At 49.7% G+C, this 17862-nt stretch overlaps 2 protein-coding genes across 3 annotated transcripts in view; one reads left to right on the forward strand and one right to left on the reverse strand.

Annotated features, from left to right (window-relative positions):
* Positions 1 to 16476, reverse strand: part of LOC120928870 — a 38113-nt gene extending 21637 nt beyond the window's left edge. For both annotated transcript variants that reach the window (XM_040339931.1, XM_040339930.1), the window contains exons 1-2: positions 16416 to 16476; positions 2481 to 2654 (exon numbers count right to left, since the gene is read on the reverse strand). In XM_040339931.1, the coding sequence (XP_040195865.1) occupies positions 2481 to 2654; positions 16416 to 16438 (197 nt within the window). In that variant the 5' untranslated portion in view covers positions 16439 to 16476. The remainder of the gene's footprint in view (positions 1 to 2480; positions 2655 to 16415) is intronic.
* Positions 16477 to 16567: 91 nt separating this feature from the next.
* The window catches only part of TAF1C (TATA-box binding protein associated factor, RNA polymerase I subunit C), a 49162-nt gene continuing 47867 nt past the window's right edge, over positions 16568 to 17862 (forward strand). Inside the window, exon 1 of the mRNA XM_040339932.1 lies at positions 16568 to 16640. The gene's annotated coding sequence lies outside the window, so the exon portion shown is untranslated. The remainder of the gene's footprint in view (positions 16641 to 17862) is intronic.

The following is a 17862-nucleotide window of genomic DNA, read 5'->3' on the forward strand; positions in this document are numbered from 1 at the left end:
GAGCGCCCCCCCCCCCCTCCTGAGCCGTACCAGGCTGCATGCCCTCAACATGGGGGGGCTGGGTGCTCTGGGGCAGGGGGGCGCACTGCGGCCCCCCCACCTCAGAGCACCCTGTCCCCATGTTGATGAGGACAGGGCCCCTTCCCGACAACCCTGGCCGTTGGTTGTCGGGGTATGCGGGCGGGAGGCTTATCAGAATCTGGGAGCCCCCTTTAATAATATATTAGATATCAGATATCAGATACCGGCCCCCCACCCTAAGTGAATGGATGTGGGGTACATCGTACCCCTACCCATTCACCTGGAGGAAAAGTGGTAAAAACACAAATAAATAACACAGGGTATTAAAATATTTTATTAGTCTGCTCCGGAGGCTCCCCCTGTCTTCTTTAGCTCTTTTACCAGGGGGAGCTTCTTCTTCCGATTTCCGGGGGTCTTCTCCTGCTCTCCGGGGTCTTCACCGCTCTTCTGTGACGTCTTCTCCGCTCCGGGGGGTCTTCTTCTATGTTCGCCGCTCTCCGCTCTTGACTCGGCACACCCCGGTTCTTCCTCCCGCTGTCCGGTGCCTTCTCCTTCTTCCGCTGTTCTGTGACGTCTTCTCCTCTTCTTCCGCTGTTCTGTGACGTCTTCTACTTCTACCCATGTGATACCTACCCACGTGGGTAGGTATCACATGGGTAGGTACAGAGCATGATGGGACTGTGAGGCCTATATAGGTCCGATGAAAGCAGCGCACCTGCCATTTCAGCGAGAAGAGCCGGCGTGTCAACATCTGGAGAAGTGAAGAAGATGACGTCACAGCCCGGAAGAAGAAGAATACGTCACAGCACGGAAGAAGAAGATAGACGTTCAGCGCTGAAGGAGAAGGCACCGGACAGCTGGAGGAAGAACCGGGGTGCGCCGAGTCAACAGCGGAGAGCGGCGAACATAGAAGGAGACCCCCCGGTTAGCGGAGAAGACCCATCGGGATAGCGGAAGAAGAAGCCCCCCCGCCGAAGACGCCCCCGGCGGTGGAAGAGAACCAGACGGCGGCCCCCACCCGGCCCCCACCCACCCGAAGACGTCAAAGAAGAAGCTCCCCCTGGTAGAAGAGCTAATAAAGAAGACAGGGGGGGCCTCCGGAGCAGAAAAATAAATTATTTTAAAAACCCTTGTGTGGTGTGTTTATTAACTTTGACATTTTTCCTACAGGTGAATGGTTAGGGGTACGATGTACCCCATATCCATTCACTTAGGGTGGGGGGCCGGTATCTGGGGGCCCCCTTATTAAAGGGGGCTCCCAGATTCCGATAAGCCTCCCGCCCGCATACCCCGACAACGGGGACATCGGGAAGGGGCCCTGTCCTCATCAACATGGGGACAGGGTGCTCTGAGGTGGGGGGGCTGCAGTGCGCCCCCCTGCCCCAGAGCACCCAACCCCCCCATGTTGAGGGCATGCAGCCTGGTACGGCTCAGGAGGGGGGGGGCGCTCGCTCGTCCCCACTCCTTTCCTGACCGGCCAGGTAGCGTGCTTTGGATACGGGTCTGGTATGGATTGTAGGGGGACCCCCTACGCCGTTTTTTTGGCGTAGGGGGGCTCTCCTTACAACCCATAACAGACCTAAGGGCCCGGTATGCTCCTGAGGGGGGAACCCAATGCCGAATTTTTATTTAAAATCCGGCGGGGACTTCCCCCTCAGGATTCATAACAAACGCCGCACACGTGTAGAATTGGCGGGAATCCAAGTCGGATCTCCCGTCGCTTCTATGACGGCTTTGTCTCTATCGCGGCAAGCCAGCTCGGCGCTGGCTCCCGCGATGGGGCTCGTAGGTGCTCAATCTCGCCGAGAAAGGGAGCGAGATTGACACAATATCGCGTGCACCTACTGTAGATACCCATTTCTTCCAGGTATGGGGTTGCATGTGATCTCCTTCTAGGATGCAGTGCTCAGACCTAAGTGGGGAATCTCCAGGCCTGAACACTATCACCTCGGGAGGCCAAAGAAGTTAACAAAGAACTCCAACTTAGACCAATGTAACAATCCAAATACCATACCTGGGACCCAGTGGTCAGGGAGAGTGAACCAATCGCAGGGGCAGGTTCCAGAGGAAGAGGAACAATATAGGGATTGGCACAGACTACTTTGGAGACATCTCCACTATTGAGCTCACTGCATCTGCCTTCGTTCCGCCTCTGTGTCAGGTGCCGCCAGCATCGGCCTTCCACTCTCCTGCTGAAGTTCCGTCTCCTTTGTGGGTGTTGACGCTCAGTTATAACTGTTGAAGAGGCTCAATTGCTGTACCTGGTGCTGTTAACACTATATATCACATTCCCAACCGCTGTTTGTGCTGAGTCTTCCAAATGGGTGCCTACCGCCTGGGTCCTCCCCAGCCCCAGGTTGGTTACAGGCAGGAACATTTCCTAAAATAGTGAATTTTACAACCCAAAAATAATTTTTCAGTCCCGTTTACTATAATGACGCATTAAATGATCCCTTCACCTGACTCTGATGTTGCAGCGGTTCAGTAGGACACTGAGGCGTTCGAAGGTAGCCCTGTTCGAAACAAATTCCTGCGTCAGCCCTGGAATGAAGCCCCCATCCTGGATTAAGTTCAGAAGAGTGTTCCTCTCCGCTGTGGTCCATACCCGATCCTCAGGGTCCATCTTGACTACCCTACGAGGGAGGGGTCACAATGTCATCATAGAGAAAGAATATTGTGGCAGACGTTTCCCCAACCTACCACCCAGGTCTTCAACTATGTATAAGCCCCACACATCAACCAGTAACACAACAGTTTCTATAAGACGGCCATGGTGCACTGTCTAATTGGGCGACTAAGTGGCAGATGAGGTTTAATGTTGATAAATGTAAAGTTATGCACTTGGGGACTAAGAATATGCATGCATCACACATACTAGGGCAGGGTTTGACAAATTTGCTTGGAATCTAGGAGCCAGCTAAAAAAGTTAGGAGCCAGAAAACGCGCCCCGTCCCGACGAGCTTGCGTGCAGAAGCGAACACATACGTGAGCAGCATATGTAAACGGTGTTCAAACCACACAAGTGAGGTATCACCGCGATTGGTAGAGCGAGAGCAATAATTCTAGCTCTAGACCTCCTCTGTAACTCAAAACATGCAACTTGTAGATTTTTTTAAACATCGCCTATGAAGATTTTAAAGGGTAAAAGTTTGTCGACATTCCACGAGTGAACGCAATTTTGAAGCGTGACATGTTGGGTATGAATTTACTCGGCGTAACATTATCTTTCATAATATTTAAAAAAATGGGGATAACTTTACTGTTGTCTTATTTTTTTAATAAAAAAAAGTGTATTTTTTTCCCAAAAAAGTGCGCTTGTAAGACCGCTGCGCAAATACGGCATGACAGAAAGTATTGCAACGATCGCCATTTTATTCTCTAGGGTGTTAGGATAAAAAATATATATAATGTTTGGGGGTTCTAATTAGAGGGAAGAAGATGGCAGTGAAAATAGTGAAAAATTACATTAGAATTGCTGTTTAACTTGTAATGCTTAACTTGTAATACCAACGGCCACCACCAGATGGCGCCAGCTTACACATCTGGTGGTAATAACTTCTAATACCAACGGCTCACCACCAGATGGCGCCAGCTCAAAAAAAAATTGCCCCCCTTCCAAGCCAAGTCGCCAGGACCCTATTTCTAGTCGCCATGGCGACCTGGCGCCCGGGATTTGTCGAGCCCTGTACTAGGGGGAGTACAACTGGGGGGATCTGTAGTGGAGAAGGATCTGGGGGTCTTGGAAGATCATAAGCTCAATAATGACATGCAATGCCAAGCTGCGGTTTCCAAAGCGAGCAAAGTCCTTTTTTGTATTAGAGAGGTATGGACTCCAGAAAGAGATATCACCCCCCCCCCCCCCTGTACAAATCATTAGTAAGACCTCATCTGGAATATGCAGTTCAGTTTTGGGCACCAGTTCTCGAAAAGGACATCGGGGAACTGGAGAAAGTGCAGAGAAGCGCAACCAAACTGATAAGAGGAATGGAGGAGCTCAGCTATGAGGAAAGATTAGAAGAACTAGATTTATTCACTCTTGAGAAGAGGAGAATAAGGGGGGATATGATCAACATGTACAAATATATAAGAGGTCCATACAGTGAACTTGGTGTTGAGTTATTCACTTTACGGTCAACACTGAGGACAAGGGGGCACTCTTTACGTCTAGAGGAAAAGAGATTTCACCTCCAAATACGGAAAGGTTTCATCACAGTAAGAGCTGTGAAAATGTGGAACAGACTCCCTCCAGAGGTGGTTCTGGCCAGCTAAGTAGATTGCTTTAAGAAAGGCCTGGATTCTTTCCTAAATGTACAGAATATAACTGAGTACTAAGATTTGTAGGTAAAGTTGATCCGGGGAATATCCGATTGCCTCTCGGGGGATCAGGAAGGAATTTTTTCCCCTGCTGTAGCAAATTGGATCATGCTCTGCTGTTTTTTTTTGCCTTTCTCTGGATCAACTGTGGGTATAGAATTGGGTATATGGGATTTGTATGATATCTTTTTTGTTTTAATGGTTGAACTAGACCAGGGGTGGGCAATTATTTTTTCGATGGGGCCACATGAGAAACTAAAAATATTTTGGAGGGCCGGGCCAAAAGGCTAAACTCAATACTGCATAAAATCTATTTCTTTATAAAAAGCAGTAAATATCATTGTTGGAAAACTGGTACGAGTACTTGTTATAGACATGGCACAGGAGGGGGACAGAGGCTGGGGACATGGCACAGGAGGGGGACAGAGGCTGGGGACATGGCACAGGAGGGGGACAGAGGCTGGGGACATGGCACAGGAGGGGGACAGAGGTTGGGGACATGACACAGGAGGGGGACAGAGGCTGGGGACATGACACAGGAGGGGGACAGAGGCTGGGGACATGACACAGGAGGGGGACAGAGGCTGGGGACATGACACAGGAGGGGGACAGAGGCTGGGGACATGACACAGGAGGGGGACAGGCTGGGGACATGGCACAGGAGGGGGACAGAGGCTGGGGACATGGCACAGGAGGGGGACAGAGGCTGGGGACATGGCACAGGAGGGGGACAGAGGCTGGGGACATGGCACAGGAGGGGGACAGAGGCTGGGGACATGACACAGGAGGGGGACAGTGGCTGGGGACATGACACAGGAAGGGGACAGAGGCTGGGGACATGACACAGGAGGGGGACAGAGGCTGGGGACATGGCACAGGAGGGGGACAGAGGCTGGGGACATGGCACAGGAGGGGGACAGAGGCTGGGGACATGACACAGGAGGGGGACAGAGGCTGGGGACAGGCAGCCACTGTTTAATCAATAACAATTGATTAAACAGTGGCTGCATGTGATGGCACAGTGGCTGCGTGTGATGGCACAGTGGTTGCGTTTGATGGGCACAGTGGCGACAATTGATGGCACAGTGGCTGCGTGTGATGGGCACAGTGGCAACAATTGATGGCACAGTGACTGCGTGTGATTGGCACAGTGGCTGCGTTTGATGGGCAGAGTGGCTGCGTGTTATTGGCACAGTGGCCCGCGTGTGATTGGCACAGTGGCTGCGTTTGATGGGCACAGTGGCTGCGTTTGATGGGCACAGTGGCTGCATGTGATTGGCACAGTGGCTGCGTGTGATTGGCACAGTGGCTGCGTTTGATGGGCAGAGTGGCTGCGTGTTTTTGGCACAGTGGCTGCGTGTGATTGGCACAGTGGCTGCGTTTGATGGGCACAGTGGCTGCATGTGATTGGCACAGTGGCTGCGTGTGATTGGCACAGTGGCTGCGTGTGATTGGCACAGTGGCTGCGTGTGATTGGCACAGTGGCTGTGTTTGGGAACAGTGGCAACAATTGATTGCACAGTGGCTGCGTGTGATTGGCACAGTGGCTGCGTGTGATTGGCACAGTGGCTGCGTGTGATTGGCACAGTGGCTGCGTGTGATTGGCACAGTGGCTGCATGTGATTGGCACAGTGGCTGTGTTTGGGAACAGTGGCTGCGTGTGATTGGCACAGTGGCTGCGTTTGATGGGAACAGTGGCTGCGTGTGATTGGCACAGTGGCTGCGTGTGATTGGCACAGTGGCTGCGTTTGATGGGCAGAGTGGCTGCGTGTTATTGGCACAGTGGCTGCGTGTGATTGGCACAGTGGCTGCGTTTGATGGGCACAGTGGCTGCATGTGATTGGCACAGTGGCTGCGTGTGATTGGCACAGTGGCTGCGTGTGATTGGCACAGTGGCTGCGTGTGATTGGCACAGTGGCTGTGTTTGGGAACAGTGGCAACAATTGATTGCACAGTGGCTGCGTGTGATTGGCACAGTGGCTGCGTGTGATTGGCACAGTGGCTGCGTGTGATTGGCACAGTGGCTGCGTGTGATTGGCACAGTGGCTGCATGTGATTGGCACAGTGGCTGTGTTTGGGAACAGTGGCTGCGTGTGATTGGCACAGTGGCTGCGTTTGATGGGAACAGTGGCTGCGTGTGATTGGCACAGTGGCTGCGTGTGATTGGCACAGTGGCTGCATTTGATGGGCAGAGTGGCTGCGTGTTATTGGCACAGTGGCTGCGTGTGATTGGCACAGTGGCTGCGTGTGATTGGCACAGTGGCTGCGTTTGATGGGCACAGTGGCTGCATGTGATTGGCACAGTGGCTGCGTGTGATTGGCACAGTGGCTGCGTGTGATTGGCACAGTGGCTGCGTGTGATTGGCACAGTGGCTGTGTTTGGGAACAGTGGCAACAATTGATTGCACAGTGGCTGCGTGTGATTGGCACAGTGGCTGCGTGTGATTGGCACAGTGGCTGCGTGTGATTGGCACAGTGGCTGCGTGTGATTGGCACAGTGGCTGCGTGTGATTGGCACAGTGGCTGTGTTTGGGAACAGTGGCTGCGTGTGATTGGCACAGTGGCTGCGTTTGATGGGAACAGTGGCTGCGTGTGATTGGCACAGTGGCTGCGTGTGATTGGCACAGTGGCTGCGTTTGATGGGCAGAGTGGCTGTGTGTTATTGGCACAGTGGCTGCGTGTGATTGGCACAGTGGCTGCGTTTGATGGGCACAGTGGCTGCATGTGATTGGCACAGTGGCTGCGTGTGATTGGCACAGTGGCTGCGTGTGATTGGCACAGTGGCTGCATGTGATTGGCACAGTGGCTGTGTTTGGGAACAGTGGCAACAATTGATTGCACAGTGGCTGCGTGTGATTGGCACAGTGGCTGCGTGTGATTGGCACAGTGGCTGCGTGTGATTGGCACAGTGGCTGCGTGTGATTGGCACAGTGGCTGCATGTGATTGGCACAGTGGCTGTGTTTGGGAACAGTGGCTGCGTGTGATTGGCACAGTGGCTGCGTTTGATGGGAACAGTGGCTGCGTGTGATTGGCACAGTGGCTGCGTGTGATTGGCACAGTGGCTGCATTTGATGGGCAGAGTGGCTGCGTGTTATTGGCACAGTGGCTGCGTGTGATTGGCACAGTGGCTGCGTGTGATTGGCACAGTGGCTGCGTGTGATTGGCACAGTGGCTGCATGTGATTGGCACAGTGGCTGTGTTTGGGAATAGTGGCAACAATTGATTGCACAGTGGCTGCGTGTGATTGGCACAGTGGCTGCGTGTGATTGGCACAGTGGCTGCGTTTGATGGGAACAGTGGCTGCGTGTGATTGGCACAGTGGCTGCGTGTGATTGGCACAGTGGCTGCATTTTATGGGCACAGTGGCTGCGTTTTATGGGCACAGTGGCGACAATTTATGGTGGCACAGTGGCTGCGTGTGTTGGCACAAGTGGCTGCATGTGTTGGCACAAGTGGCTGCATGTGTTGGCACAAGTGGCTGCGTGTGATGGGCACAGTGACCCCTCCCGGCCCTGCCTACTGTTATCACCGCGGCGGGGAACATTACAGACAGCGTTCGTTTGAACAGCTGTTTTCCCCCGCCGCGCATAGACACTCCCCCTTGGACGGATCTGTCCAATCGCGAGCAAGGGGGAGTCACATAGACACTCCCCCTTGGACGGATCTGTCCAATCGCGAGCAAGGGGGAGTGTCTATGTGACTCCCCCTTGCTCGCGATTGGACAGATCCGTCCAAGGGGGAGTGTCTATGCGCGGCGGGGAAAACAGCTGTTCAAACGAACGCTGTCTGTAATGTTCCCCGCCGCGGTGATTAACGTTAACGCGATTTCGGCGGCGGGGGGGGGGGCCAGATTAAAAGGTCCGCCGGGCCGTAGTTTGCCCAGGTCTGAACTAGACAGACTTTTTTCAACCTGACTAACTATGTAACTGTGGTGAATAAGCCCCACACATCAACCAGCAACACAGAACAGCAGGGCTTTTTTTCAGCAGGAACGAGGGAGAACGCAGTTCCGGCACCTCCAGAACCGAATGTATGTAATGGCAAGGGGTGCTGGGGTGTGCTGAAGGGTCTATTGATGCTGGCTGCTGGGGAATCTATTGTTGTTGGAAGGGATCTGTTTTTTGCGGAGGAAGGGGGTCTATTGTTTCTGAGGAGGTTTTCTGTTGCTCATGGGGTATCTATTGTTGCTAGGGGTGGGTATTATGTTGATTGGGGGTTAATCGTTGCTGGGAGAGATCTACTGTTGAGGGAGGGGTCTTTGTTCCTGGCTGTTGGAGGGACTATTCATCCTGGTTGCTGCGGAATCTATTGTTGCCGGAGGGGATCTATTTTTGCAGGGGGGGGAAGTCCATTGTTGCTGGGGAGGTTCTTTTGTTGCTGGTGGGTGATCTATTGTTGGGGGGGATCTACTGTCTAATGTTGCTGGCTGTTGGAAGTCCATTGTTGCTGGGGGCGGATCTATTGTCACTAGGGTGTCCATTTTTGCTAGATCTATTTTACTGTCTTTCTTGTTATCAATAATACATTTCATACAAAATACTTAGCACCACAAAATGATACTTGGTTCTGTATTCTCTAAAAGGAGTAGTACTGGGAAGTGGGTAAGGGGTGAAACCAAGGAACGGTGCTCGAAGGTGGGTAAGGGGAGGAGTCAAGGGGTGACTCAAAAAGGAGGAGTTCCGACACCTATTCTCTGAAAAAAAGCCCTGCAGAACAGTCTCTACAACACAGTCATGGTGAATAAGTCTCCCACCCCCTGGCAACATACAAGGTTTACGCACACCTGGCAGAGTACCGTATGTACGAATCTAAGAAAACACGATTGCTCAGATCAAATGTATCTTTTTTATTTTTAAACTTGGTGTCCAATCTATTTTTTTTTTCTTTTCTTACACATGTAAAATCTGATTTTTTTTGCTATAAAATTACTTAGAACTCCCAAAAAAACATATTTTCTAAATAAAAAGAGTTCATGGAGAATAAAATGGTGGCTGTTACAATGTTTGTGTCACACGATATTTATCAAAATGTTACTATTTATCAAAATGCTACTGTAATTTTTAGGAAAAACCGCTTCAGCTCCTAAAGATTTAACCCCCTCCCAAACGGCCCATTTTTTTGCGATATGGCACTACGTTATTTTAACTGGCTTTAACTTTAATTGTGTAGTTGTCCGACGCTGTACCCAAATAAAATTGATGTCCCCCCCCCCACAAATAGAGCTTTATTTTGGTAGTATTTGATGACCTCTGCGTTTTTTTATATTTTTTGTGTTAAACAAAAAAAGCCAGACAATTTGAAAAGAAAAAACAATATTTTTTACTTTCTGCTATAAAACATATCCAATAAAAAAAAAAAAAATAGAAGATCGAATTTCTTCATACTTTTTTTTAGACTAATATGTATTCTGCTACATATTTTTGGTTAAAAAAGAAAAAAAAATCATGCACCATTGACTTCAAAGCAAAATCGCATTCCCATTGACTACAATGCAAAACCATGTCCAATTGACTTCAATGCAAAAAAAGTGCCATATTGACTTCAAATGCAAAATCGCATCCCATTTACTTCAATGCAAAAACGCCAGCTACAAAATCCTAATTTTTCATTTTCAGCTGAGTTTTCATTTCGGCGCACCACTACTGTTTACATGCGATTGCCCAACCTAGGTGTGCATTTTCATGTATACACAGGGGGACAAGGGTGCTTTCAGTTTTTTTGTTAAATTATTTTTATTTTATTTATGTTTTTTTTTTACTTTTTTTAAATTTTATTTTCCATTTAATTTACTGCTCTCACAAGGTGGTGAACAAGTCCCCTTGTGATAGCGTTGGGCTCATCATGGAGACATCAGGGGACTATTAGACCCCTGATGTCTCTCCTACCCTCTAAAGCAGTGGTTCTCAACCTTCTAGTGCCGTGACCCCTTGATAAAATGTTCCAAGTTGTGGGGACCCCTAACAGTAAAATTATTTTCATAGCATGAGTTGAAAGCACCCAAGGCAAGACAAGTAATTCACGCCCCTAACCCAGGGACATTTAGCCCTCCCTGAGTGCCTTCCACTCGTAAAGTATTAAAACCCATTATGGTACATTTTAGGATGTACCACCCTTCTTCTTTGTTCTCCTTTCTTTCCCTTTCATCTCTCTTTATCCTAATTCCTTGTTTTTTTCCCCATCTTTCCCTCTAAGGCCTTGTACACACGAGGAGACATGTCCGATGAAAACGGTCCGCAAGACCGTTTTCATTGGACATGTCTCCTGGGAGCTTTTGGTCTGATGTGTGTACACACCATCAGACCAAAATCCCTGCGGACAGAGAACGCGGTGACGTAGAAGACACCGACATTCTCAAACACGGAAGTTCAATGCTTCCAAGCATGCGTTGAATCAATTTGACGCATGCGCGGGATTTCGGGACGCTGGTTACACGTCATAACCAGCGGACATGTCCGATTAAGTGTACTAACCATCGGACATGTCCGACGGACATGTTTCCAGCAGACAAGTTTCTTAGCTTGCTAAGAAACTTTTGTCCGCTGGAAACCTGTCCGCTAGGCCGTACACACGGTCGGACATGTCCGCGGAAACTGGTCCGCGGACCAGTTTCAGCGAACATGTTCGACCGTGTGTACGCGGCCTAACAGTAAAATTATTTTCATAGCATGAGTTGAAAGCACCCAAGGCAAGATAAGTAAATCGCGCCCCTAACCCACGGACATTTAGCTCTCCCTGAGTCCCTTCCACTCGTAAAGTATTAAAACCCCTTATGGTACATTTTAGGATGTACCACCCTTCTTCTTTGTTCTCCTTTCTTTCCCTTTCATCTCTCTTTATCCTAATTCCTTGTTTTTTTTCCCCATCTTTCCCTCTACCTGTCTTTCTTGCTCTCTATTTTTTTCCTTTCTCTCCCTTTTTCTTTGTTCCTCCCCTTATCATCTCCCTTTCCGAGAGAACAGTGCAGGCTTCAGGAACAGCCCAGGATCTGGTGACCCCTGGCAAATCATTATTTGACCCCCGAGGGGGTCCCGACCCCCCCAGGTTGAGAACCACTGCTCTAAAGCAACTAACGCGATGCTTGACGACTCTGAAAGCCGTCCCGACCACTTACCATGGTCCTTAGCTCCCCGGAGGAATGGCACAGCCTGGAAACCACTGCAGTCAGCAGAGCTTCCCATACTACTTTACATGAAAGATGATCAAAGGCTGTATAAAATATGATACCAGGAAGTTGCTCAGGCAACTCAAAGTGCACCGAGCATGTCTATTTATAGGGAAACAGAATGGTATGAGGACCAGGAAGTGATAGAAGGGAAGCAGCCTGGAGTCACCCTCAAACCTCCCTATTGTGTAAGACCTGGCAATGGAAAAAAATAGTGGAACCCTCAGGTAAGATGGCAGAAACTTTAAGGCCCCATACACACGATAGAATCCATCCGCTGAAAAATCCCAGCGAATGGGTTTCAGCGGATAGATCCTATGGTGTGTACACTCCAGCGGATCTGTTTCCGCGGATATTTATCCCCTGGGATGGATTTCCAGCGGATAAATATTCGCTGACATGCTAAACAAATCTATCTGCTGGAATCCATCCCAACGGATGGATCCGCTGGTCTGTATAGACTCACCGGATCCATCCGTCCGAAGGGATCCCCCGCATGCGTCGTAATGATTCGACGCAATGCGTGGAATTCCTTATATGACAGCGTCGCGCACGTCGCCGCGTCATAATCGCGGCGACGGCGCGACACGTCATCGCCAGAGGATTTCGGCGCGGATTTTAATGCGATGGTGAGTACACTCCATCGCATGAAAATCCGCACAAACCCTCGAGAGGATTTATCCGCGGAAACGGTCCGCTGGACCGTATTCGCGGATAAATCCTCTCGTGTGTACGAGGCATAAGGCTTATACAGTAGACACCAACAACCAAGAAGGGGGACCAGTGTCCACAATCAACTGACCCAAAGGTAACAAAACAGATGTTTTGCTGTGCAGTCCTGGGTGGTCAGAAACACAATAGAAACTGAGGACGAGGTTGGTGGAAGGACCTTTCACCCACTGTGGCTTGTGCTCCTCCTACAAGGAGGAACCATTGAACCCTCAGGCAGTAGTGCATTTAGGTTTTGCGCTGGCTTAGGCCTAAATAAAATCGTGCACCCCCAAATTTAAATATGACCCACCCCTTTCTGTCAAGGCCACACCCCTTGCTGTTTAACCGCCTGCCGACCACCCACCGCAGATTTAAGAGCGGGGACTCTTTCCGTGCTGCCCCCCTGCAAAGTGCTGCCCTAGGCCTTGTTGGCCTAGGCCAGGATACAGCATTGCCCCTCAGGTAGATGTCCTGAAAGGTAATCGAGAATATATTTAATGTACGTCACTTTATCCCCCTTCCGCAGTCCATGGGATGACATCATCCTCCTATTGATAAGATCCCGGGGAATGCTGAGTAGCCCAAATCTCACGAGAAGGTACTGAACAATGCAGGATTTGGGCTACCCAACATTCCACGATCCATGGCCAGAGGAAAGATGACATCACCTTCCCCTAGGCAGGGTGGAACGTTGGTGAGCGATAAGTATATTATAAGATAAGTATACTATATATACCCCATAGATTTTTTTTGCTCCTTCATCCACCCTTTTCACTAGGGTGACCACATTTACAAACTACCATTCAGGGGCACCCCCCTTCCCAAAAGTCAGATTGTGCTGTAACGAATCACAGCACAGTGATTGGACACAAGAGGCGGGATTCATGATTTCTCCAATCACAAGCAGGGGGCAGGGATTGTGCTCCTCCAGGCATTCCCGGCCAGGACAAGTACTGTCAGTGAGTAAAGCGGTGATTTGGCGCCCTTTTTTGGGGGCATCAGATTGGCCCGGGGGGGGGGGGGGGTGGCTGTGTCAGTTTCATTCTGGGACACTGTATTGTGCTGGAATGAATGTGCCCGGGACAGACCTGCAAAATGCGGGACTGTACCTGGCAATCCGGGACACGTGGTCACCCTACTTTGCCACCTGTCCGGGATTCACCCGGACAGTTCAGGTTTTGAATCATGTGTTTGGGTTTCAGTCCACCTGAACCCCGGACACAATATTCAGACAGGAATGTGGTTCAGAATAGGGCCCCATAGGAGGGGGGGGGGGGATACTGTGGCCCAGATTCTCAATGGCGTTACGACGGCGCAACACCATTTGCGCCGTTGTAAGTCCTAATCTGGCCCCGGGTATCTATGCGACTGATTCTTAGAATCAGTTACGCATAGATACCCATTAGATCTGACAGGCGTAAGGCTCTTACGCTGTCAGATCTTAAATGCAAATTTGTTTCCCGCCGCTAGGTGTCGCATCGTCGTTTTCCCCGTCGTCTATGCAAATTAGGTAATTCCGCGAGATTCCCAAACATACGCGCGGTCGGCGCTGAGAATTTACGACGTTTCCGTAGCTTAAGCGACGCGTAAAGTTTCCCCTGCTATTATGAGGGGCAACCAATGTTAAGTATGGCCGTCGTTCCCGCGGCGAAATTTAAAAATATTACGTTGTTTGCGTAAGACGTCCGTGAATGGCGCTCGACGCCATTTACGTTAACGTCTAAGCAAATTACGTCGGGGCGACGTCATTTAGCGCAATGCACGTCGGGTAATTTACCCGATGGAGCATGCGCAGTACGCTCGGCGCGGGAGCGCGCCTAATTTAAATGGTGCCCGCCCCATTTGAATTGGGCGGGCTTGCGCCGAGCGCTTTTACGATACACCGCCGCAAGTTTACAGGTAAGTGTTCTGAGAATCAGGCACTAACGCTGTAAACCTGCGGCGGTGTAACGTAAATCACATACGTTACGCTGCCCAGGAGCAACGTAATTCTATGAGAATCTGGGCCTATGTGTGCCACATTACTATTACTCATGCCACGCCCAATATGTAACCACACCTACTTTTTTGCCACGGTGTGCACTGCATACCGCGTATCGACAAGCGTCCATCTTACTCAAGTAGTAATGTTGGTGGGTACCCCCCTGTGTGTATCCCCTCCCCCTGTATACACTTGCACTATTGTCATAATCGTCCAAAAGCAGCAGCTGTATATAAAGTGGCAATAAAGCGTCAGGAGGCGTGGCTATGGCTGTATATAAAGTGTTGATAAAGCATCAGGAGGTTGTTACTTTGGCTGTATATAATGTGGCGATATGACAATAAGGCATCAGGAGAGATGTGGCTATTTCTGTATATAAAGTGGCGATAAAGCATTGGGGGTGTGGTTATGGCTGTATATAAAGTGGCGATAAAGTGTCAGGGGGTGTGGCTATGATTGTTTATAAAATGGCGATAAAGTGTCGGGGGTGTGGTTATGACAGTATACAAAGTGTCAGGAGGTGTGGCTATGGCTGTATATAAAGTGGCGATAAAGCGTCGGGGGTGTGGTTATGGCTTTATATAAAGTGTTGCTAAAGCGTCAGGGGGTATTACTTTGGCTGTATATAAAGTGGCGATAAAGCTTTAACGGGGGGAGGGGGAACGTGACTACAGCTGTATATATAAAGTGTTGATAAAATGTCAGGAGGTGTGGCTACAGCTGTATATAAAGTGTTGATAAAGCGTCAGGAGGTGTGGCTATGGCTGTATATAAAGTGATGATAAAGCGTCAGGAGGTGTGGCTATGGCTGTATATAAAGTGTTGATAAAGCGTCAGGAGGTGTGGCTATGGCTGTATATAAAGTGTTGATAAAGTGTCAGGAGGTGTGGCTATAGCTGTATATAAAGTGTTGATAAAATGTCAGGAGGTGTGGCTACAGCTGTATATAAAGTGTTGATAAAATGTCAGGAGGTGTGGCTACAGCTGTATATAAAGTGCCAGGGGGTGTGGCTACAGCTGTATATAAAGTGCCAGGGGGTGTGGCTACAGCTGTATATAAAGTGTTGATAAAGCATCAGGGGGGTGTGGCTATGGCTGTATATAAAGTGTTGATAAAGCGTCAGGAGGTGTGGCTATGACTGTATATAAAGTGTTGATAAAGTGTCAGGAGGTGTGGCTACAGCTGTATATAAAGTGCCAGGGGGTGTGGCTACAGCTGTATATAAAGTGCCAGGGGGTGTGGCTACAGCTGTATATAAAGTGTTGATAAAGCATCAGGGGGGTGTGGCTATGGCTGTATATAAAGTGTTGATAAAGCGTCAGGGGGGTGTGGCTATGGCTGTATATAAAGTGTTGACAAAGCGTCAGGAGGTGTGGCTATGGCTGTATATAAAGTGTTGATAAAATGTCAGGGGGTGTGGCTATGGCTGTATATAAAGTGTTGATAAAGCGTCAGGGGGGTGTGGCTATGGCTGTATATAAAGTGTTGATAAAGCATTGGGGGTGTGGCTATGGCTGTATATAAAGTGTTGATAAAGCATCAGGAGGTGTGGCTACAGCTGTATATAAAGTGTTGATAAAGCGTTAGGGGGGTGTGGCTATGGCTGTATATAAAGTGTTGATAAAGCGTCAGGGGGGTGTGGCTATGGCTTTATATAAAGTGTTGATAAAGCGTTAGGGGGGTGTGGCTATGGCTGTATATAAAGTGTTGATAAAGCGTCAGGGGGGTGTGGCTATGGCTTTATATAAAGTGTTGATAAAGCGTTAGGGGGGTGTGGCTATGGCTGTATATAAAGTGTTGATAAAGCGTCAGAAGGTGTGGCTATGGCTGTATGTAAAGTGTTGATAAAGTGTCAGGGGGGTGTGGCTACAGCTGTATACAAAATGGCGATTAATCATTTCGACAAGGGTCCCAATGAGCAGCAACCAAATTGGCGCCCTTATGCCATAGTCACACGCCGCCGACAACTAGAAAATTAAATTAAAAAAAGTTTAAAAAAAAAAAAACACACCTTACAGATAAATAGGGAATATATTCACGTCCAGACTCACTATTGGTTACCAAACTCTGAAATGAAGAAAAGTAAATTGGACGCCGTTGCTATGGGCAACAACACTACTTTATTCTGAAACTCCCCCATCCCTACATGAGGTGACCTGTGTGTACTGATCTCTATATACCCTGTATATACACACATCCCAACCTCCCCCGCCCAACATCTCACCGCTCCCTCGCCGAAGCCCTCATCCGTCAAATGTTCCAACTTATCAAATTCTCCAACCGTGTATACTGCGCATGCGTGCGTCAATAGATTCCGTCTGCTCCACGTTGTCCCAGTCTTCGCAACCGGGGTGTACAAAGATGGCGGACACGTCGTGCGCGGGGTGGAACTGAGCGGAACTCCGGGTGCCGATGAGGCTAAGTGGGCGGGGCCAGAAAGTAGGAAGAGGTGAGTGTGCCGTGATAAGCACGTGTGTGTGTGGTTGCTATTGGCGACCGCGCTGATAGTGAGTGGGGGGGCATTCTTTCACCCCCCCCCCCTGTTGTGAAGGGGGCAGTGACCCTGATAATTGAGACTGCCCCCCCCCCCCCACACTCCATAATGTAGGACCCCCCACCGATTATTATAGTGGTCTTCTACCAGTCCCTAAAAAAAAAAAAGGGTCACCATCACTTGCACATACTATAGATAGACACCCCCCAAAATAAAATTGCTGAAAAAATGAAGCCACAACTGTTACAGGCCCGCTGGTTGGCTGCCGCGCTGGGTGTACCAAGATGGCCGCGGCTCCGGAGCTAGGCCGAAGCCGCGGCCTTTTCTGATGCTGTGACCGCGGCGGCAATCCGCGGATTGCCGCCGCGGTCACAGCATCAGGAAAGGCCGCGGCTTCGGCCTAGCTCCGGAGCCGTGGCACCGCTAGCGGCCATGTTAAAGATCGGCCTAATTTGGAAAAAAGTCGGCCGATGCCGATTTCTCCAAAACGGCCAAATATCGGCCGATATATCGGTCGACCTCTAGTTTTGAATCATGTGTTTGGGTTTCAGTCCACCTGAACCCCGGACACAATATTCAGACAGGAATGTGGTTCAGAATAGGGCCCCATAGGAGGGGGGGGGATACTATGTGCGCCACATTACTATTCTCTTTGGAGTGACCAAAGGTGTCCCAGGTCTGTTACAATCCTATAGTGTGTAGGGGTCTCCAAACATTCTAAAGGAAGGACCAGTTTACTGTCCTTCAGACTTTAGGGGGGCCAGACTGTGCCCAGTGGGAGGAAACTATGCCCAATCTTTGGAATTAGGGGGAGAAATAGTTGGTGTCCATGGGAGGAAATGTGCCCAATTTTTGTTGTCGTTAGACGAAATGATGCCCAATCGTTGATGTCAGTGAAAGGAATACTGCCCCATTGTTGGTGTCAGCGGCAGGAATAATGACCCACGGGCCAGTTAAAGGCAAGCAAAGGGCCGCATCTGGCCCCAGGGCCACAGTTTGGAGACCACTGCTATAGTATATCCTAAAAATATACATATTTTTGCCTTGCACCGCTAAAGTGTTGGGGCTTGGCTTGAAGAAAGTGGCACCCCTAGGGGACAGCAGTCTCTTTCTGGTTCTTGTAGTCGCCCCCCCCCTGGTGACGCGCCATGGCCTTTGTGTGTCATCAGGGGACCAG

The sequence above is a fragment of the Rana temporaria genome, chromosome 2, assembly GCF_905171775.1.
Source record: "Rana temporaria chromosome 2, aRanTem1.1, whole genome shotgun sequence".
In the NCBI taxonomy this organism is placed as follows: Eukaryota; Metazoa; Chordata; class Amphibia; order Anura; family Ranidae; genus Rana; species Rana temporaria.